This window comes from Branchiostoma floridae, unplaced genomic scaffold (assembly GCF_000003815.2).
Source record: "Branchiostoma floridae strain S238N-H82 unplaced genomic scaffold, Bfl_VNyyK Sc7u5tJ_1564, whole genome shotgun sequence".
Lineage (NCBI taxonomy): Eukaryota > Metazoa > Chordata > Leptocardii > Amphioxiformes > Branchiostomatidae > Branchiostoma > Branchiostoma floridae.
Window position 1 is genome coordinate 158,193 of NW_023365762.1, and position 19,775 is coordinate 177,967.

Sequence of the window (19,775 nt, forward strand, 5' to 3'; positions counted from 1 at the left end):
AAATTCTTCTTGTAAAAGGAAAATATAGTACAAATTTATTACTGGACATTCGACATATTAGATAAATGTACAAAATATCATACATTCATGAAGCATTTTCCACAGAAAGACAGCAACATTATCAACATTCAATAACAACTTTTGAATAAAAATAGCTCAATATTTACAGCTAAAAACTCCCTATGATCATATGCTAAATGCTTATACATGAATTGATTACATTCTATCTGTATAAGATACTGTTTATAGTATCTTACCAATGATTACAATTTTTGGTCCTCTAGAAGACTCAACAATGATTTTCCTATTGGATAAACATATTCTACTCAGAAATATGTCTTCAAGTTGTATCATTCATGTAAATCATAATGTAATCATAGTCTTCTGTTCACTTGAATAATGTTATACTCATTAAACATGTGAATAGACAAAAAGCATTTTGTAATGTGACTGACAAATTCTGATGTAATTTACCATTCAAATGCTATAGACACTTGGCCAGGTAAAAATGCAGCCCTGTTGTTTGGTCATATGAAGATTGTATAAGTGGTCATCAAACAAGGCTTATCTGATAGTGGTATTACTGGCTTCAACCCATGGGTGTTGGCTGTCGCCAAAAATTATTATATGTACAATGTACATACATCAGACATGAGACAACCATCCAATTTGAATAATAAACTGGTTCAAGGTTTGAACTGCACATGTGCAGTGCAATGCACTGTTGGTAGTATGTAGTTGAAAGCCCCTGAGACATAAACTGTAGACAGAGCATGCCTGAACATGTACTACATATATTAAGCATGACAACAAGAAGTGCTAACAGATTATAAGGGGCCTTTGTCTTTGTACGTGTATGCTCAGTTAAAACTGTGAATTGGCTTATTGTGGTACTATTGGCTCCATCCTTTAGGTGTTGCCAAAACTCTGTGTACAAGCCATGGGTTGACTTCTCATGAGTGCATTTAATTTAGCACTGGCAGGCTGGGAGAGACCCTCTACAGTCGGCACTGGTGTCATGGGCAAAACAAAATGTACAGATTTTTGGCTCCACACTGGAGGTGTTGTTAAAAAAAAACCTCAGTGTGTATGTGGCATGGGGTGGCTCCTCATCATTGTACTAGCGCTGGCGGGTTGTGACGGACCCTCCACAGTCGGCGCCGGGGTCATGGGGAACGGAGTCTGACTGGTGCTCCTGTACGCCGGGATGTTGGACAGCCAATCGGATCCCTTCGACTGGAAGTTCTGGCTCAAGTCGAAAAGGTTCATGACTGAAAGTCGCTGATGTCAAAGTCACGGTTATAACAAACGTACTGAGCATCATGGGACGATATTATGAATTCTTTTTCTAGAAACCTATTCTTGTTCTAGCCTATTCTTGTTCTAGAAACCTATTCTTGTTCTAGAAACCTATTCTTGTTCTGGAAACCTATTCTTGTTCTAGAAACCTATTCTTGTTCTAGAAACCTATTATTGTTCTAGAAACCTATTATTGCTCTGGAAACCTATTCGTGTTCTGGAAACCTATTCTTGTTCTAGAAAGTAACCTATTCTTGTTCTAGAAACCTATTCTTGTTCTAGTAACCTATTCTTGTCCTAGAAACCTATTCTTGTTCTAGAAACCTATTCTTGTTCTAGAAGCCTATTCTTGTTCTAGAAACCTATTCTTGTTCTGGACACCTATTCTGGAAAACTATTGTGATGTTCTCAAAGCACCTCCTTGAGCACAGGACCCCCATTTTACGTCCCTTCCGAAAGACAAATGCAGCTCCAACCAGGATGTCCATCCCTGGATTCAACCCGGGGTCTCCCAGTTACACTAACTTCAACTAACTAGTAAATGGAACTAGGAGATCAACAGCCAGGTGGCTACAAATTCAGCTACAGGGAAATTCTTAAGATGTACTCTAACTGTTCAAGACACACACGATGATAAGGATACATGTCTGTTGGCCAGTGGTGGAAGCTGGAACACTGAGGGAGGCTGGGTCAATCTGGCGATCTCTCCTGACAAACCTGAGAAAAATTAAACGAAAAATGTCAGAAGTGTATAAATTGTGTCTAATTCTTGCTTAAAGGTGTGAATTGTAGAATTTTGGAATATTTGACACCCAAACCCTAGCAAAAAATCAACAGTTATATTCATCAAAAATGGCAGGGTGACAAAGACAAATCACAATAAAAGACAAAGGAATGGTGAAAATATAGCAGAATTGAATTTCATACAATATTACGATCCTGAGGAAAATATACTATCTGTTAGCGAAAGATACTATGCTTGAAAAGATTACAGATTTTAGGGTAGAAACCAAAATAGAGTCAGACCATTTACCACTTGTTTTTACAATACCGACCGGAAATCGTCTTCCACCCAAGACAGAAGCCAGTCCCGACTCAGACACCATCTCATCAACCCGTTATAAGTGGAACCATGACAGAGCACAAGAGTTTAGAAGTACACTGCAGGGGCAAACTGTACAGATGCTTTTGAGGGAAATAGAGTCAGACTTGGAAAGAAACGAAATAGATCTAGCTGTCGAAAAAATCAGCCTAACATTGGAAACGGCGGCAGCGAGCATGAAAATTACTAACTCAGTTAAGTCAGGGAAACAGTCGGTATCCAACAGGAAATGTTGGTTTGATAAGGACTGTAAACGAACTAAACATGAAGCGAGTAAAAGGCTACATAAGTATAGACGGGAACGAAGCGAACAGAATTGGAAGATGTTTAAACAAGCTAAGATGGAGTACAAAGCTTTGGTCAAGGCTAAACGTAGAGCCCACGCAGCGAAGCTTAGAACAAAATTAAAAAATTTACACAGGGACCCTAAAGAATTTTGGACGCTTGTAAGGGGAAAAAGGATAAGTACGATAGGTAATATAAGTGCCCAGGAATTTGCAAATTTTTTTGAGGAACTCTATGCTGGAGGGGTAGAAAGCAGTCTGGATGAGGAAGATATAAACTTCTCGGAACCGCTAGAGAGTTTTTCACACGACACGGGTTATGCTAATGACAATCTGGATAAGGAAATAACAGAGGAAGAGATCATTCACTGCGTTAGGAATCTAAAACCGGGAAAATCGCCAGGCCTAGATAAACTGATACCAGAATTCTTTCGTGAGAGCATTTCGATTTTATCACCTTATCTTAAAACATTATTCAACAAGTGTTTTGACTTAGGTGTTTTTCCAAAGAATTGGACTGTCGGTATCATACACCCACTGTTCAAATCAGGATTGAAGGACAAAGTGAATAACTACAGAAGTATAACTTTACTTTCAGTCTTCGGTAAGATTTTCCTGTCAGTACTAGAAAAACGGATAAACAACTGGATGCAGGAAGAAGAGAAGCTTACTGAATCTCAAATGGGTTTTAGGAAGAATTATGGGGTAATGGATAACCTGTTCTGCTTAAACGCTTTAACACAAAAGTACCTTACAAGACCAAAAGGACGCTTCTACGTCGCATTCGTCGATTTTTCTAAAGCATTTGACAGTATTCATCGAGCACACATGTGGTTTAAGCTAGTCCGGGGAGGTATAAGTAAGAAGATATCCTGTATAATTCAAGCAGTATACGAGGATGTAAAATCATGTGTTAGAGTCAAAGAAGAATTGAGTGAGACCTTCAGTTGCCATAGGGGGGTAAGACAGGGATGTATTCTTTCCCCCTTTTTATTTGCATTTTATATAAGCGACTTAGATAAGCATCTGGAACAGAATGGATGTAGAGGAATCCAGGTTGGTGACACTGAAATTTTAAGCCTAATGTTTGCTGACGACCTTGCACTATGCTCTGACTCTGTGGTGGGCCTACAGCGGGTCTTGAATGCCCTTAATTCCTACTGCGAAAGATGGAAATTAGCAGTAAACTTGGAGAAGACGAAGGTCATGGTCTTTAGGAAGGGAGGTAAGTTACGGAAAAGTGAAAAGTGGTTCTATGCAGGAAGCAGGGTAGAAGTGGTGAATACGTATAAATATCTAGGGATAACGGTATCTTCAAGTGGAGGATGGTTTAGGGCGCAGGAAACGTTAGCAGGACAGGCGTCCAAGGCCTTGTTCATAATGAAAAAGAATACGGCCAAGTTTGGCATGTTGTCTCCAGATTTGTTGTTTAAAATGTTCGACACTCTTATTCTTCCAATTATGATGTATTGCTGTGAACTATGGGGGTTCCATAGTGCCAATCAACTGGAAGTACTACACAATAAATTTTGCAAGTCTTATCTAGGTGTCGGGCAGTCCACATCTAATGCGGCAGTGAGGGGTGAACTCGGGAGATATCCCCTCAGTGTCCTGAGACGAATTAGAATTATAAAGTTTTGGTTGAAATTACTAGAAATGAATGACAATAGGTACTCAAAGAAATGTTATACAATGTTGTATGAACTAGATGCTGTAGGCAGGGGAAATTGGATAAGTAACGTGCGTGATTTATTGTTCAGTTTAGGATTAAGGGAAGCATGGTACAACCAAAGCATAGGTGATAAAAACGCATTTATTGAAATTTTCAAGAAACGAATAGAGATTCAGGCTATTACACTTTGGAAAAACGAAATCTCCACCAGTAGCCGTCTTACTACCTATTGTATGATAAAGAGCGGTTTCTCGGCTGAACACTACTTAAAAGTGCTAAATAACTCCGAACAAACAAAAGCGATAGCACGAATAAGATGCTCAGCGCATCAGCTAAACATCGAAAAGGGTAGACACACAAAGACAGACAAACGGGAAAGAGTGTGTCAGTTGTGTTCCCTTGACCTGGTAGAAGACGAGTACCATTTTGTTTTAGAATGCCCATTTTTGAATGTACTAAGAAAAAAGTATATTCCACCATACTATTCCAAACACCCAAACCCACACAAGTTCCTTGAAATAATAAACTGCCCGACATTACAAATCTCCAGACAATTGGCAAGATTTATCCAGTTAGCAACTGTTGTCAGAGAAAAGGAGCTGATGAGGGCACCGTGATTGTTTGACTTTATGTGCGTTGTTGTTGTATATATTGTTTTTATTATTGTTTCTCATGTTGTTTACGTCTGTCATTGTGGTACTTTTAATATTGTTACTCCTATGGTTTCTACTTCATTGTGATTGTTATATTTTATGTTTATGATATTGCTATGGACATTTGTTGTCTTAAAGCAAATAAATAAAGTTCAAGTATACTGCAAATCTTAAAATATTTGTAAAGCTTTATTTTTGGATTCTAAACTCATGACATCCCAAATATGTGGTTTGCGCCATAGTATCTTTTTCACTGCAAGCTTAAAAACAATGAAAACATCCCTTCCACTTATAGTTAAAACCCAGCAAAAATAAAGAAGTTTACAGTAATCACCATTTGGATGGAAGTACTGGTAAGCCCTAGGGTTGTAGATGTGTCCAGTCTTGGTAGGCATGAAGACTGCAGGTAGACAGACGTCCTCCAGTTGTTGGTCCAGTGGTTCGGGGTTGGTCATCCTGTGTTGACCCTCCATCTGTCGGAGGTACTTCTCTTCGACCATTCGTCTTGTCTTGTCGTACAGCTCGGCCTGACGGCGAATACTCTCCGCAGTCTGGAACTTCAGCCTCTCCAGGAACTATAATGATTTACAATAAATAATAATGATCAATTTGCAAGACTCGGCTTCCATAAAATACAACTGCAAGTTTGGCAAAGTTGAATGGAACTATCCAGTATTCAGTTGATTGATGGTAACAAGTGTGCTTTTTGCACTATAAACAGGGCAACATACAAAACTACCCAATATTTCAGTTGCTTGATAGCAACATGTATGTGTTAAGCATCATGGACAAAGAAAACTATTCGATGTAACATGAGAACACCTATTACTTTGAACAGGAGTAAATGAATATAGCAATGAGAAGTCAAGTACTCCACTAAAACATTTCTTTCACAAAATCAGAGTTTTATCATATCTTCATACCATATACTATTAGACAATATTTTTGTTTGAAATTGAGTATTGAAATGTGATTATCTTCTACAAGTAGCTGGACTATTCTGCTACATTTTGCAATGAGCGTATATTAATTGCATGATAGTTAGATAACGTTCCAGTCGATAAAGTCAATGCTTACATCTTTAGGCAAATTGGCATTGGGTTGTGGTGCTTGTAGTGTTTTCCTTTTTGCCCTAGGTGCTGTATGTGGTGGTGGCTGGGGCTGGTACATCCTGAAATTGCGTATGCGTATAAAAAAGTTTTTTTAATGAAATAATCAATAGCAAAAGAGAGTTTGTAGAGGTGGGCAAGTAGTATGTACAGAATGATTCATATTATGCAAAATGTACGATGTACTACTAGACAATATGGATGGTGATGTGTTATGCAGAAAGGTTATACCGGCTATATAGAATTTGATACAGACACAAAATCTGGTGTGTAATGCTGAAGGTTACAGCTACAGAAATGGGAAGAAAAATCTCACCCGTCATACGCAGTTGCTGACGGAGGTTTGGGGACCTTTTCTGCGCTGGACTGTCTGGATGTCTGTGGAACCTGTGGGATGTTTGGCGACCTCGTTATATCACGGGTCTGCGCCCGACTGACGGGAGACCGCGGGTGGACGGGGGTGCCCTGGGGAGAGTACTGCACCATGGCATGTTCCATGTTTGCTAGCGGGGGTGGAGCTCTCTCCTGCATCTCTTCTAGATTCTCTGCAAGCTCGTTCAGACGTTTCCTGCAAATACAAAAGGTAATACATAGTACAAAAGGGTAACAGCAGCCAGCTCAGCAAAACTTTCCACAGAGTGTCAAGAACCTCTATTCACCTTTTAACCTCAACAGTTGAGATAACATCTGGTACTAGCTATTTGTTATTTGCCTGAAATTTGCTGCAAAATCTTCTACGGATGAATTGATCTGAAAATTGTGACCAAAGTTGTAAAAAAAAAGTACCAGTAGTAAATATGTTTCACACTTTTTATTTTCGCAGCTGAGGTGGCAAATTATGATCATGGAAACTCTATTGTAAAATCTGGGTATGAATACACAAAGGTCATTACAATTACACAGAGATACAACCAACAATATTTTGTGGAGACATACCAGACAACAGTTTACAGTACAACTTTGCACTTTTACATGAACACCAATACTTACTCGTATTCATCTTGGATTTGCATGAGTTGTGCATTGTGCTGTTCCATAAGGCTTTCCAGCTCTGCCTTGGGAACCATGTCCTGTAACAGGCACAAGAATGACATTCTAATATCTATGTGGTTTACGCAATGTGTCCTTTTGTGATTGAAGGCAACAAGTATGCATTCAGCACCAAGGACAGATACAACTAGCATGGCTGTAACATCATAAATATTTGGGAAATCTTGGAAAAACATGTCCTGCATCACACACAAAAAGGATACTCTAATATCTATGGCTTCACTGTGACTGAAGAATATTTGTTGGTCGAATATTTGTACCTTTGCTGTATTTGTATAGTAAGCGTAGCACCATAATTGTAGTTTTGAAGGTTTGCTAAGGGACCACGACTTTGTCAAGGTGCTAGATGAAAACTGTTTGAACAGCAAATAATTTTTCTCTCATTACAGATTGAGATTTCACTGTACTGTTATATTTCTATTTGCAAGAGATCCCTCTGTTTTTAGAACAATTAGCAAAAACTAGTAACTTAATGATCACCTCTTTCTCTTCTTCAAAAGACATGGCTGACGTTGCTCTATCCTCATACTCCCTGTCCAACATGGCCACTATCTCTTCTTTGGAGTGCTGTGTTAGATCAACACCTGGAAACACAGGAATCATTAGGAGTTTTAGTTGCCTTTATTTACAAAGCAATACGGGCATGTGTCATCAGGACTAGCCAAAACTATCATGCAAGGAACTGTCCAGGGAGAAAGAAACAGGGGTAGCCAATGGAACAGATAGGAGGATGATATGAGAGAGTTGGCAGATATGACTTTGCAACCGGGAGGTCACTGCTGATGTAAAAAATAGAACCAGTGCAAAAGTGTCAAGAGTTACAGTATTTATAAGTAGAGGCATGGAGGCCAAATATTTGAATAGAGACAGATGCTGGACTATGACTAGGGTAGATATCTACTAGGAAAACTACTGTTTTTCATTGCCTTTATTTAAATCACTGTTATTTCATTATGAAACACATCAAAACAAAGGACAAACCTGTAACTTCCTTGATCAGCTCCATTAAAGTCAATGTTTCCGTTTCCCTCTCGAAGGTTCGCGGGCGCTCTTGCTGTGTCCAGTACAGTTTGAGCGGTAGGTTACCATAGATACCGTGTTTGGAACTATTTGTGGCGTAAAGGGGAAACATGGTGGGGTCTTTAGTCTTCAAATTGGCATCAAACTCTTCTGCATTTTCTTCTGGTAAGGATTTCACAGGCAGCTCCTGAAACACAAAAAAAGAGAAGTAGGTTTACCTTCAGAAAGTTCTATATTCAGCAATTCTGAACATCTTTATACTCATAGAATATACCTGTGGTATGAATTTGAAGCCACGCTACTTAATAGTTTTCTTCCATAACATTTTAGCAAAATTTCAACAAAAGAGAAGGTTGATAAAAAGTTACGAGGAAAAAATATTACTTTCCAGTAAGGCGTTCACACCTGTGTGTATCTTCAAGTCCATATGAGTTGCGTATTGACTTTTTTATCATGGTTTAGGTAAAGTTTGAGGGGATGAGATTGTTTTTTGCTTTGACCCATCATTGTGCAACGTGGTTATCAACCTGTTTTAAGACTGATATCCAAATTCATCTAACGTCAGTTCACCTTTATCCGCGGGGTAACCCATATCCGTTGTTTTACAAACAATGTGTTTAGGCATATCAACTCGCCGGACGGTGGTTTCAAACTGTAATATTTTGAAAATATTGACTGGTTTCAAACTGAATATTTTAAAAATAGTGCAGTTTGAAACCACCGTCCGTCAACTTCTTATCCCTAAATACCCTGTTTTTATAAACAACGGATTTAGGTTACCCTACAGATAAAGGCAAACTAGCACTGTTGACTTACCAAACTAGTCAGATCCTCTGCCTCTATAGTTGCGACAGCTGCCATCTCATCCTGTGAGTTCACCGCGACCTTTAACCCCTGCATTTCCGCCAGTTTGTCAGGCACACTGAACACAAACTCTTCAAACCTGAAAGGCACAGATAATGTTAATTTTTATCGAAAGAATGCTTTGGTCCTGGATACAACTTAAGATGGTATCTCAGTGCACATGAGGCACTGGTGCGGCAATGTGGGGTTCATTCACTTTGGCACTGTTGTGTTATTCTTGCAAATTTTTTTTACAAATTAGATATTTCGTAACACTTAAAGTATGACTTAGAAGACAACAAAATACGCAAAACGTAAGAAAATCTGTTCTTTATCTCTGAAATTTGTTGAGCAATTATTCTTTCAAACCACGCAGAGCTACACCGGTGCCCCAAGTGCAGTGAGATACCACCTCAGGGTACTTATTACTGCCATACTTGGTTTTAAAGTAACTGGGCCACACTGCCATTGGTTCAAAGGTACAGTGGCTCAATATGGCCATATATGGCACATGAAATATAGTTGGAAGTAAACTTTCTTGGACGAGTATAGATAAAAGTTCTTTTTATGTATAATAAGTAACTTTGGGGACTTCTCACCTGTCATCCTCCTTGGGCGTTTCTTCATGAGGCTCCTTGACAGTCACAGACTTTCTTCTCTTAACACCTGGATACAAAGAATCACATAATCACACATCATGATATCAAGTCTTCTTGAAGCTATGAAGCACATGAAATTAGATATAATCTATACATTTTCATCTATTGTGCTATGTAGGAAGATTCTGATGTTGATTTCAAAAATCTCATTCAATTTTGTCCATTTATGAAAAAAAGTATGGTCTAGTACATGCATTACAGTGTGTGGCCCAAGGGCTATAAGAAATAGAGATGACCACTACCTTATATTACATAATATCCTCAATATGGATAAGGTATTGGAAGTATTCTAACTTGACATACAATGTTATAATTTACATTATGAATATTTTATATTTTTAATATGAACAATTATCTTTTAGTTAATGAGAGACTTTCAGAGGAGCCAAGCTATCAGAAAACATCAGCCTTTCACATTTACCATATATGTACATACCTCCCTTGCCTATCAGGCTGCCTTTCTTGGGTTTTTCAGGTGTCTGAGGTTTGGGTTCAGGTGGAGTGGGTGGTGTGTCCAACACACCTGTCTTAAACACCTGGTCACCCATGGTCAACACACAGGTGAGTTCAGTATCTGTGGAAGGAATTAAGATATGTTAACACTATAGTTTACCTTTACCTGCAGGGTAACCTACGTACTTGTAGCTTCAAAAACGTTTTTAAGGCATGTCAACAGATGGTGGTTTTGAATGGCATTTAATTGACGGACGGTGGTTTCGAATTGCAATATTTTCTGACAGGCATTGAAGCTTGAAAAAGAAAAAGAATTCTCAAATATCTTGGATTTAACAAACTCTGATGAAATATTTTTAAAGCATTGCAATTTGAAAACACAGTCCGTAGACTTGATCAACAAATTAATGTTTTTAGACACATTGGATATGGGTTCTTCCTGGGATAAAGCTGAACTAGCGTTACCAACCTTTTTGAAACAAGGATACAATGAGGGTAGACATATGAGACTAGAAACACAAAGGAAATATATATTTTGAACTTCATACTACAGCCAAACCTTCCCAACACATTGTACAACCACCCAAGGGATTTTGGACAGGTGGTTGGTTTGAAGAAGATTGACTTACAACATCATCAGGACATAATGGTAACAAAAAATTAATTTTACAAATCTAAAAGAAAGATAAAGACTGTGAAAAACGAACCTTGCATTCCAACAGGCTTGTATACTCTAACATTTAGAAATCTGTAGAAAGATATTAAAAACAAAAGTTAAAAGTGTAATGCAACAAAAAAAAACATTTACAACATAAACTCAAAATATTGAAAAAGACAAATTGTACAAACTAACTTATGTTTAGAATAGTTCAGGCTGTAATCATTAGTCTATTAATGAGTTACACAAATTACTATTAGAATCTCTTATGAGATAATGACTTCTATTGTCTTCAAAAACCATTATCCCTTTCTCTTTATTGATCAGAATATATTGTAATTTTAACAGAAAGAACTCTCTAAAACAACCAGAATGTTATCATCCCAGTCCATACCTGTCGTACTCTGGTTCATGTGTCCAGACTGACCGGTCTTCTGAAGGAGGTTTTACCACGAGCTCTGGTGCCTCGACTGTGCTCGCTCCTCCAAATCTCACCCGGGACCCTCTCCTCTACAAAAGGGAACATCATCGATATCATTGTTATAATAGTGGCCTTATATCTTACATTGTGCACCAGTAGTCGCTGTGACCTCAGTATTGTTGCTGTTAGCAAAGAAAGGGTAAGTCTTTTCGCCACCTTGACAGAAACCTTGCCACCAGTTCAGTTATCACCTTTAGAAAAAAGCTGTTAACGATAACCTTGTTAAACACTTCTATCAAATTAATCCTTCAAGCCAAATAACATCTTTCACATACAAAGGACAAAGTTTTGAATGGGAACTATGTACTTTTGGTTGTTTTACTGAAGGTTGATAATATAATATTGCAATGCAAAAGATGCTGTCAATTGGTTTGAAGGATTAGTCTGCTCCATGTTAAGGACCATCTCACTGCACTCGGGGCACTGGTGTGGCACTGTGGGGCTCGTTCACTGCGTGTTGTGTAATTTTTGCCAATTTTGCTCTAACTGCAGTGAGATACCACCTTTACTATCATTTATAGCTTGGACAAGGAGTTGCCATTTTTGTGCCCAAATCATCCTATTCTGTCCAAACTGCACAATGATAGCTGACTTTCCTGTTCATCAGTTTTTAACCATGCATCTGTTTCCTTTTTCCTGATCATTTTTCCATCACCAACACCAGAGGGCTTTTTAACTAGTAGTATTCCCAGCCACCAAACTCTGGTATGATACCAACAAACCTTCCGGACTGTCCCTTTTTTCTTCAACACTCCTTTGATCGGGGCTTTCTTTTTGTCGGTTTGCCCCTTTTTTGCTGATTTTTTCTTACTTTTCCCTTCCTTTTCACTGTCGCTGTCTGAGTCTGAGTCAGAATCCGAGCTTTTGTCCGTGTTGTCTTCGCTGCCATCACTCGTGCCTCCCTCTTGAGAAGTTGTGGATTGTTTCGAGCTACCGGATGCAGCTCTCTATTCGGAACATGAATCTCATCTTTCATTTTTGTGTGGTATAAGATGACTGAATGGATACACCTGTGTTCCAACACCCCTATGTTCCTACACCTTATGTTCCATAAAGAACATTCATGCAAGCTAAATGTCCAAAAATTGTACATTAATGGAATATGAAAAGCCTGTGGACAAACATGGATTATTAGGGACATTTCAATCGGACTTAGTGTTGTTGCAAAGAAAACTAAAGTATTAGAAAGAATTTAATATAGAGAAAATCAAAAGATCTGAAAAATACTAATGACCGGTATTTTGTTTTCTATCAAAAATAGCATGCAGTATACAAGTTTTTTTGAGACATGCAAAAATTCATCACAAAATTATATTTTCTGACAATGGAAGATACTGAAATCCTGAGCTCTTGTTTCTCACCTTTGAAAGCTGTTGTCCTTCACTCCCAGTTTCTGATTCCAGTTCGCTGTCGCCCGGTGGTAAGTCGTTCTCACTACCGCTCTCTGGCTCGGACTCTGGTTCAGGCTCGCTCTCAAAATCTGATGGCTACAAAGAAACAAACATGGTACTGTAAGTTTATTCAATTTTGCATTGACTTTATTTCAAGGTAGGAGTAAAAAGGAGGTTTTCGTGATGTTCAAGGAAGTTCAAGGCTGAAACAATTCTGTAGTACAGTAATTCATACACTGGAGAGATATATTCATGGTATCATAAACTTGTATTCAGCCATATTTTAGCTCCCTAGTCTCTTCTGTCCTCTCCACAAATACTAGACCTAGTACGTCGCATGTCCCCAACATAACCATATACACATGTAAGACCTGGTCAAACAAAAACTGACACTTGTTGCAAAGAGGATAGAAGAGACTTGGGAGCTATAATACGGCTGGATACCAGACTAAAATTTGCAGTGGACAGACTTCTGCAAAAACGAAGACACATAAAACTACCACAAACATTTTAAGATTTACAGTAAGCAAAAAGAATTACAACTTAGTTTATACAAGAACTGTAAAATTACATTAATATCAAACATTTTGAGATATACAAAAATAATTTAGAATGAAAGATCCAAAAGAAATATGTTCATTTACTGATGTTGCTTTCTCTGGTCCCTCGGTGGAAGGGCTCACTACAGCAAACTGGGGGTGGTCAGGTTGGGTAAAATCGTCGTCAGATTCAAACTCATCCTCTACACTGCTAGCATAGGCCAATAGGTGTTCAGCACTGGGGAAAAAAAGGTACAATTACTGTTGATACTACAGGAAAATGAACAGAAATGTCAATGAAATTCTAAGGACAGAGAAAGCTGCATAAGTAACACAATCTCCAGTATCCCTGTCCTTGGTGCTGAATGCATTCTTGTTACTATTAATTATTATAGACAGAATTTTACACATACAAAGGCCTTAGATAGATGTGCACCAATAAGAATGAAACGCATTATTCAATAGTGTGCATTTTATAAATATGCATATCAAATTTCTTATGGTTGCCTTAGTGAGGCAAGGAAAAATTGAACCGATTTCAACAAATGGAAATGGAATTCTCAATTTGTAATGACTACCGGTATGCTTGGACATTTTATACACTCCATTATCTATCATACAGTTTACATGAAGTAACAAGAAACAACTTAAACCATACAGATAAACTAATACAACTTAATATGATTAAGATTCAAAATGCCTACTTCTGAATGTCAAAGTTGTAACGCTAGTTCACCTTTATCCGTTGTGTAAAAAAGGGGGTACTTGGGGATTTTACGTCAACGGACGGTGTTTTCAAATTGCATCATTTTCAAAGTATGGCATTGCATTTTGAAACCACCGTCCATCGACTTTATATTCCAAAATACCAAGTGTTTTAAAACAACGGATATCCCCCCCTCCCAGATAAAGGTGAACTAGCATTAACTGCTACTACATAATTGAAATCTCATGCTTTACTTAAGAATTTCCTTACCCCATCTGCGCCTTCTTTTTGAATGAGTCAATCAGAAATTTCCATCTGCGACCATGGCCTTTTGAACTCTGCAAAAAATTATGAAAATGAATAAAAAAAACATGTATGTTTACTTTGGCATCCTACAACACTAGTATCCATTTTCCATAATTTTCTTGCAATGCGCAGCATATTATATATTCATTTTACAGTAGCTTTGTATGAGTTATAGTATGTTTGAGATCATTTGAATTTGTGGAAACAGAAGAAAATTGATGTGTGTGCAGATGGCATCCATATAATCAAATCAACAAGGCCTTAGTTACAATAACTAACTCCCAAGGGAGCCCTTATAGGGTTAATCCACTGACATACCAGGGCCCATTGACTCTGAATAGTAGCGTAACTTTATACTATATCAACAAATCTGCCTGTACCATTGATAGAGGAACATGTTGTATTTTGTCAACAAAACAATCTATTATGCATAGAAAACTTACCCGGGTCACTGAAACCTTTATACCAAGTAGTGACCCTACGCCGGGATGGCACGGATTTGTCTTTTGTTGTTGGAGAATCGGTCATGTTTTGTAAACAGAGTAAGGCAAGGGTTGTGTGTTAGCACGGGCTAGTTTCTTACCGTTAGCTTGGCGAAGAGTTTTTCCCAGTTCATGATCCGTTTCTCACGAGCAAGGCGCTTGGACTGTATAGAAAAAGAAAGATAAAAGAAATATAATCATTATGTCATGATGTATACACTTTTTCTCAATTTTGCATTGCTATCATGGTAACTTGTCCTCGTTGATCTGCAAGATACCAAGGGGGTACCTTTGGGTGTTTTCATTGGTATTGGTCATGGCATCTACTTGTCGACAGGTCCCCAGTTGATTTTTACAAATCCAGGGACCGGGACAAGCCCCAAAATAGCCCAGTAGTGCAGAAAAACAGCCTATAATTAAACTACCCAGAAAGATGTTTTCATGCATACAAAAGGATAAATGTAAATATACTCACATGTGCATCCACTAGTTGAAGTCTTTTAATGGCAATGTTCAGTTGTCTCTTCTTGCTGAAAAGGGAAAATGTGAAAATTAATACTAACCTTCACAACTTACTACTTGTAACTTATTACTTACTTACTAGTAATGCAATCAATCAATGTAATGGTTGCTATCATAATATGATGACACTTTTAAAAAAATCCAGAGATTGCTAATTCACCAAACATTAGTATCAACACCCTTTGAATTACCTGCATGGTACTTCAGTTGCTTGGAAAAGATGTTGAACATTTTGGTAGATTAGTGATTCAAACATCTTATCGTTATATGTACTAGTTTGTCATTTAGACATCTTAACATAATCATTTTCTTTGCAATTGTTTCTAACCTAATTGTAACCTAGAAAATAATACAAAATATAATTAGCAACAACAAAATTATGCTTCTAAACTTTCAGTCCATTTAAATTAAATATTATTTTACTTAGATCTAATTCTACTTTTTTAGCAAAGGTTTTCAATAAGTTTCAATCTATGTCTACTTGTTGTAACGCTAGTTCACCTTTATCCATGAGGCAGCCTAAATCTGTTTAAAAACTCAGGTATCTAGAGTCATTTAGTGATATCAAGTCAATAGGCGGTGTTTTTAAGTTGCAATTGTTTTAAATGCTGCAGTTTGAAACCACTCTCCATGGACTTGATATCCATGAATACCCTGTTTTTAAAAACAACAGATAAAAGTTACCCCACAATTGAAGGTGAACTAGCATTATATGCACATGTATAACATAAATGGCTAACACAGAATTGTGCTCTGGAAGGTTAAATACCTTTCATAGTCAGCATGTAGTTTCTTTAACGCCTCGCTTTTCTCATCCCAGGGTTCAGAGTACACTCTGACAAGTCGCACTAACTCTGTGACTGGTACGTTCAAGTCTGTAGCACTGATGGTGAAAGTGAAATTTGATTAGCCCAAATGCATAATTCTACTACAAAACAAAACAAAACACATCAGCTTCTGTATCGGTATCTATGTAGCCAGTTTAACTGCCCTTTGGCAATAACATTACCAGATTTTGTATCTGTATCTGTATAGTTGGTATAGGCCACAAGCCACCTTGGGTGTAATGCACCAACTTCTGTATCTGTATCCATGTAGGAGGTTACGGCTTTGAAACAACTCACCAGATTCTGCATTTGTATCTATAAAGTCAGTATAACTGCCCTTGGGTATAACACACCAGCTTCTTTATCTGTATCAGTATAGCCAGCATAACTATCCTTTGGTGTAGCATTAGTCAGCTTCTGTATCTATAGTAATATATACCTCTATCTGTATAGCCAGTATAACTGCCCTTCAGTGTAAAGGTGGGGTCACACATGCATTTATATTAAAGTTCGTTTGAGGTGCGTATGAAGCTTTTAGTCTCTAACAGGCTCCACAGGTCGCGGGAAAAATAGTACAAATAAAAAAAAATTGGACAAATATAGATACATAACGTGTTAGCTGACCGAGAAGTATAGTTAGTGACCCAGCTAGCTTGTCTGACATGTTACCTGTCTACGTTAATTTGTCCAATTCCTATTATTGTGGGGCCTGGTGGAGGCAAATACTCATACGGACAAATACTAATAAGTGCCTCATACGGACTTGAATATATACGCAGGTGTGACCCCACCTTAACACAGCAGCTTCAAAATGTTTTCGCAAATACATTTTTTAAGACTTGACGTAACAAACCTTCTGAAGATTTTGCCAGACACGATGGCCAGTCTGACCAGTACATTAGGTGGGAGGTTATGTTCCAATAGTTCATCCTTCAGGTCAATCACCTGTACACAAAACACATACACAATCACTATGAATGAATGAATGAAAAACCTTTCATTCACATCTACACCAGGGCTCTAGCCAGCTCAACATTTTTTTCTGTCAGCCAATTCCCATTGTCCCGAAAACACTATTCCAGGAGTTAGAGAGACTGAACTGAGACCTTGAAAAATGGGTTTTAATGAGATTATCGTATGCGAAAGGGCACCGACACACATTGTCAACAATCATAACAATAGCAAAACAAACAGTGTGTGGCTTTTACTGCCGTGGACGGCATCACCAAGCAGCCTGTAGCTTCCACCAAGGAGCTTTTATCAGATTTTTGTCCGTCATAGTTGATGGATTGGTTTTAAAATTTTTCCGTCACACGCAGCAAATTTCCGTCAATTGACGGAAAAACGGACGCTGGCTAGAGCCCTGATCTACACACATGTAAGAAGCTAGGTATAGTCATGATGATAATACGGAAGACTAATGGTACAATTACAATATCTCCATGTAGAAATAGTGGGAGGAAGGTGTGGTCTGAGATGTGGGTCTGTGCAGTACGAATGAGAGTCAGAGACCTCAAAAACATTGACTGATATACTGTTTGTCTGAGTATATCTTTGAAAGCTGATTGGCCAGTTTCAAAAATGGCTAATGTAATCTAGTGGGCAAGGGAGTTTGCCATGGACCGGAGTTTTCCTACAAAGGTAGTTTGCCATGGAAGGAGTTTTGCCCCGCCTCGAGGCAAACTATCTTTCTAGGCAAACTGATTCCCTTCAACGGCAAACTTCCTTTCCTGGCATTAGAGAACCATAGCCAACTTTGAAACTAGCCACTCCCACCCCCCATAAAATAAAAGGCAGCCCAGCTTGAAGTCTACAAAGAAGGCTAAGTCTAACCCCAGCAAGACTGGGAAGGGAAAATGATAAACCAGACAGTGAGTGTTTTAGAAATTGCTAAACTTTCTTTCCAACACTGAAATCAATATAGGGACTTACCCTAAATTTTCGGTCAAACTCCGTCAACCTGGAGATAGAGAGGGTCATTCTGTGAACAAGGTCGACGGAGTTTGACCGAAAATTAAGGGTATGTCCCTATATTGATATCAGTGTTGGAAAGAAAGTTTAGCAATTTCTATAATGTATCCTACCAACACAGATGAACTTTCATGCTCAGATAGTGAGTGATTCTACCCACCTCCTGTAGAGAGTTATTGAGCAGTGCCACAGCACTGAGGATCCCGTCACACAGGGCGTCAAACTTGTTCTGTTCCTCCAACTGTCGCGCTCTCTCCTCCGCTGCCTCCTGCTGTAAGGATAATCATTGGTCAGGATAAAGTCCGCATGTGTCCATGAATTACCTTCATTAAGATGGAGGTACTGTTTTGAGTCTCGTAGATGTATGGGGATGTATCTAAAGAACAACTGGATGGATCGCAATGGTTTTTGCTAAGGTAGGTTGGGTGATTCCAACAATAATAATAAAGGTTGATTTTGGGCTTCCTGACCATTGACCTTGTTTTGCTGATGTTTTCTTTTGTTTTGATGTGATTACATGTATCTTGGTATATGTTGGTTCTGTTGTGATATTTTACAATTCTGGTAATATTTCATTGCAATGATTGCAACATTTCCTTGCAATTTCTAAGTTTGCATCTTTAAGCTCTTGCAATCAGGATGATATTCTGTAAGCAGTTTAAGCTCTTGCAATCAGGATGAAGTGAGACAAGTTTGGGTTTGCATCACTGTGTGTTCACTCATTGAAAATAAACATTACTGTATAGTTTTCTACCATTCCATAGAAATCACAGACATCTACAGTTAGATGCAAATGGCAATATTATACAAATACTAACAGAAAATTAATAGCTTATCACACTACTTAACATCAAAAGTGTAGAAACCAGCAGTAGAAAATTCAGGATCCATTCCATTGCAACTTTAGTCAAATGGAGAAAACAACAACAACACGACAATAACAACACAACGACAAAAACAACAACACAACAATCAGTACTTCATCCTCTCCAGAGTCCTCTTCGTCTTCCCCCAGTGTGTCCATCGGTACCACATTCGCCTTCCTGCCTCCAGAGCCTGGAAAAAAATTATTTCTAATCAATATTCAATATGCAATCGCTAAGAATTATGTAGGGCTGGATAACGTTCAAACTTTACTGTTACAATAATGTACATGGATATTTGTTAATGATGGATATTGGTAACATATTACTACAAAGATAGCATGAGTAGAATTACTAGTTAAGTTATGACACTGGGTTGGGAGACTTAAAAGTGGGGAGGGGGGCGACGGACAAGCGAAAAGAAGAGATCACAAAAACATAACTATCACCTACCAAAACCGTTCTGAACGGATTCTCTTTGCTCTCTGGAAGTCATTGCATCAAAATAGTCTCTGTCTGTCACTTTTCTGTATTCAAAACAGTGGCGAAGACTATGATATCGCTACTTCAAAGACTACAGGATCGCTACAGCCAAAACATTGCGGGATATCCGAGCCTGACGTATTTACACACGGTCGCTAGGTTACAAGGCAACCAAACGCTACTAGAAAACTAAATAAAATGGACTATTCTGAGGAAAGTAAAATAATATAACAATGTAAGAATGAAGAAAAGAGTCTCTTTTCTTAGCATTATATAGATTTTTAATCATTACTCTTTCGTTGTTTGATTATGGTATTTTTACTCCGCCTTAGTTCATTGTGTTGCTGTCTACAAGAATGTGCCTTGCATTTCCGTTTCCGTTTTCACATAGAATATTACACT

The 19,775-nt window shown here is 38.2% G+C and overlaps 1 protein-coding gene across 2 annotated transcripts; it reads right to left on the bottom strand.

Moving 5' to 3' along the window:
• Window positions 1-976: 976 nt before the first annotated feature.
• Window positions 977-19,538, bottom strand: LOC118408275. 2 transcript variants are annotated; one of them, XM_035808950.1, is made up of 24 exons: window positions 19,344-19,538; window positions 19,007-19,083; window positions 18,188-18,298; window positions 16,910-17,001; window positions 15,999-16,112; window positions 15,183-15,237; window positions 14,809-14,871; window positions 14,190-14,257; window positions 13,319-13,451; window positions 12,645-12,770; window positions 12,006-12,230; window positions 11,197-11,312; window positions 10,852-10,892; window positions 10,128-10,265; window positions 9,632-9,698; window positions 9,006-9,132; window positions 8,151-8,376; window positions 7,650-7,753; window positions 7,110-7,189; window positions 6,436-6,687; window positions 6,088-6,181; window positions 5,345-5,585; window positions 1,943-2,016; window positions 977-1,281 (listed from the first exon to the last, which is right to left on the bottom strand). In XM_035808950.1, exons 1-24 carry the CDS (start codon window positions 19,384-19,386, stop codon window positions 1,081-1,083), a joined length of 2,868 nt encoding a protein of 955 aa, XP_035664843.1. In that variant the 5' UTR covers window positions 19,387-19,538; the 3' UTR covers window positions 977-1,080. The 2 variants fall into 2 exon arrangements, with proteins under 2 accessions (XP_035664843.1, XP_035664844.1); XM_035808951.1 differs by lacking the exon at window positions 12,006-12,230.
• Window positions 19,539-19,775: the final 237 nt, after the last annotated feature.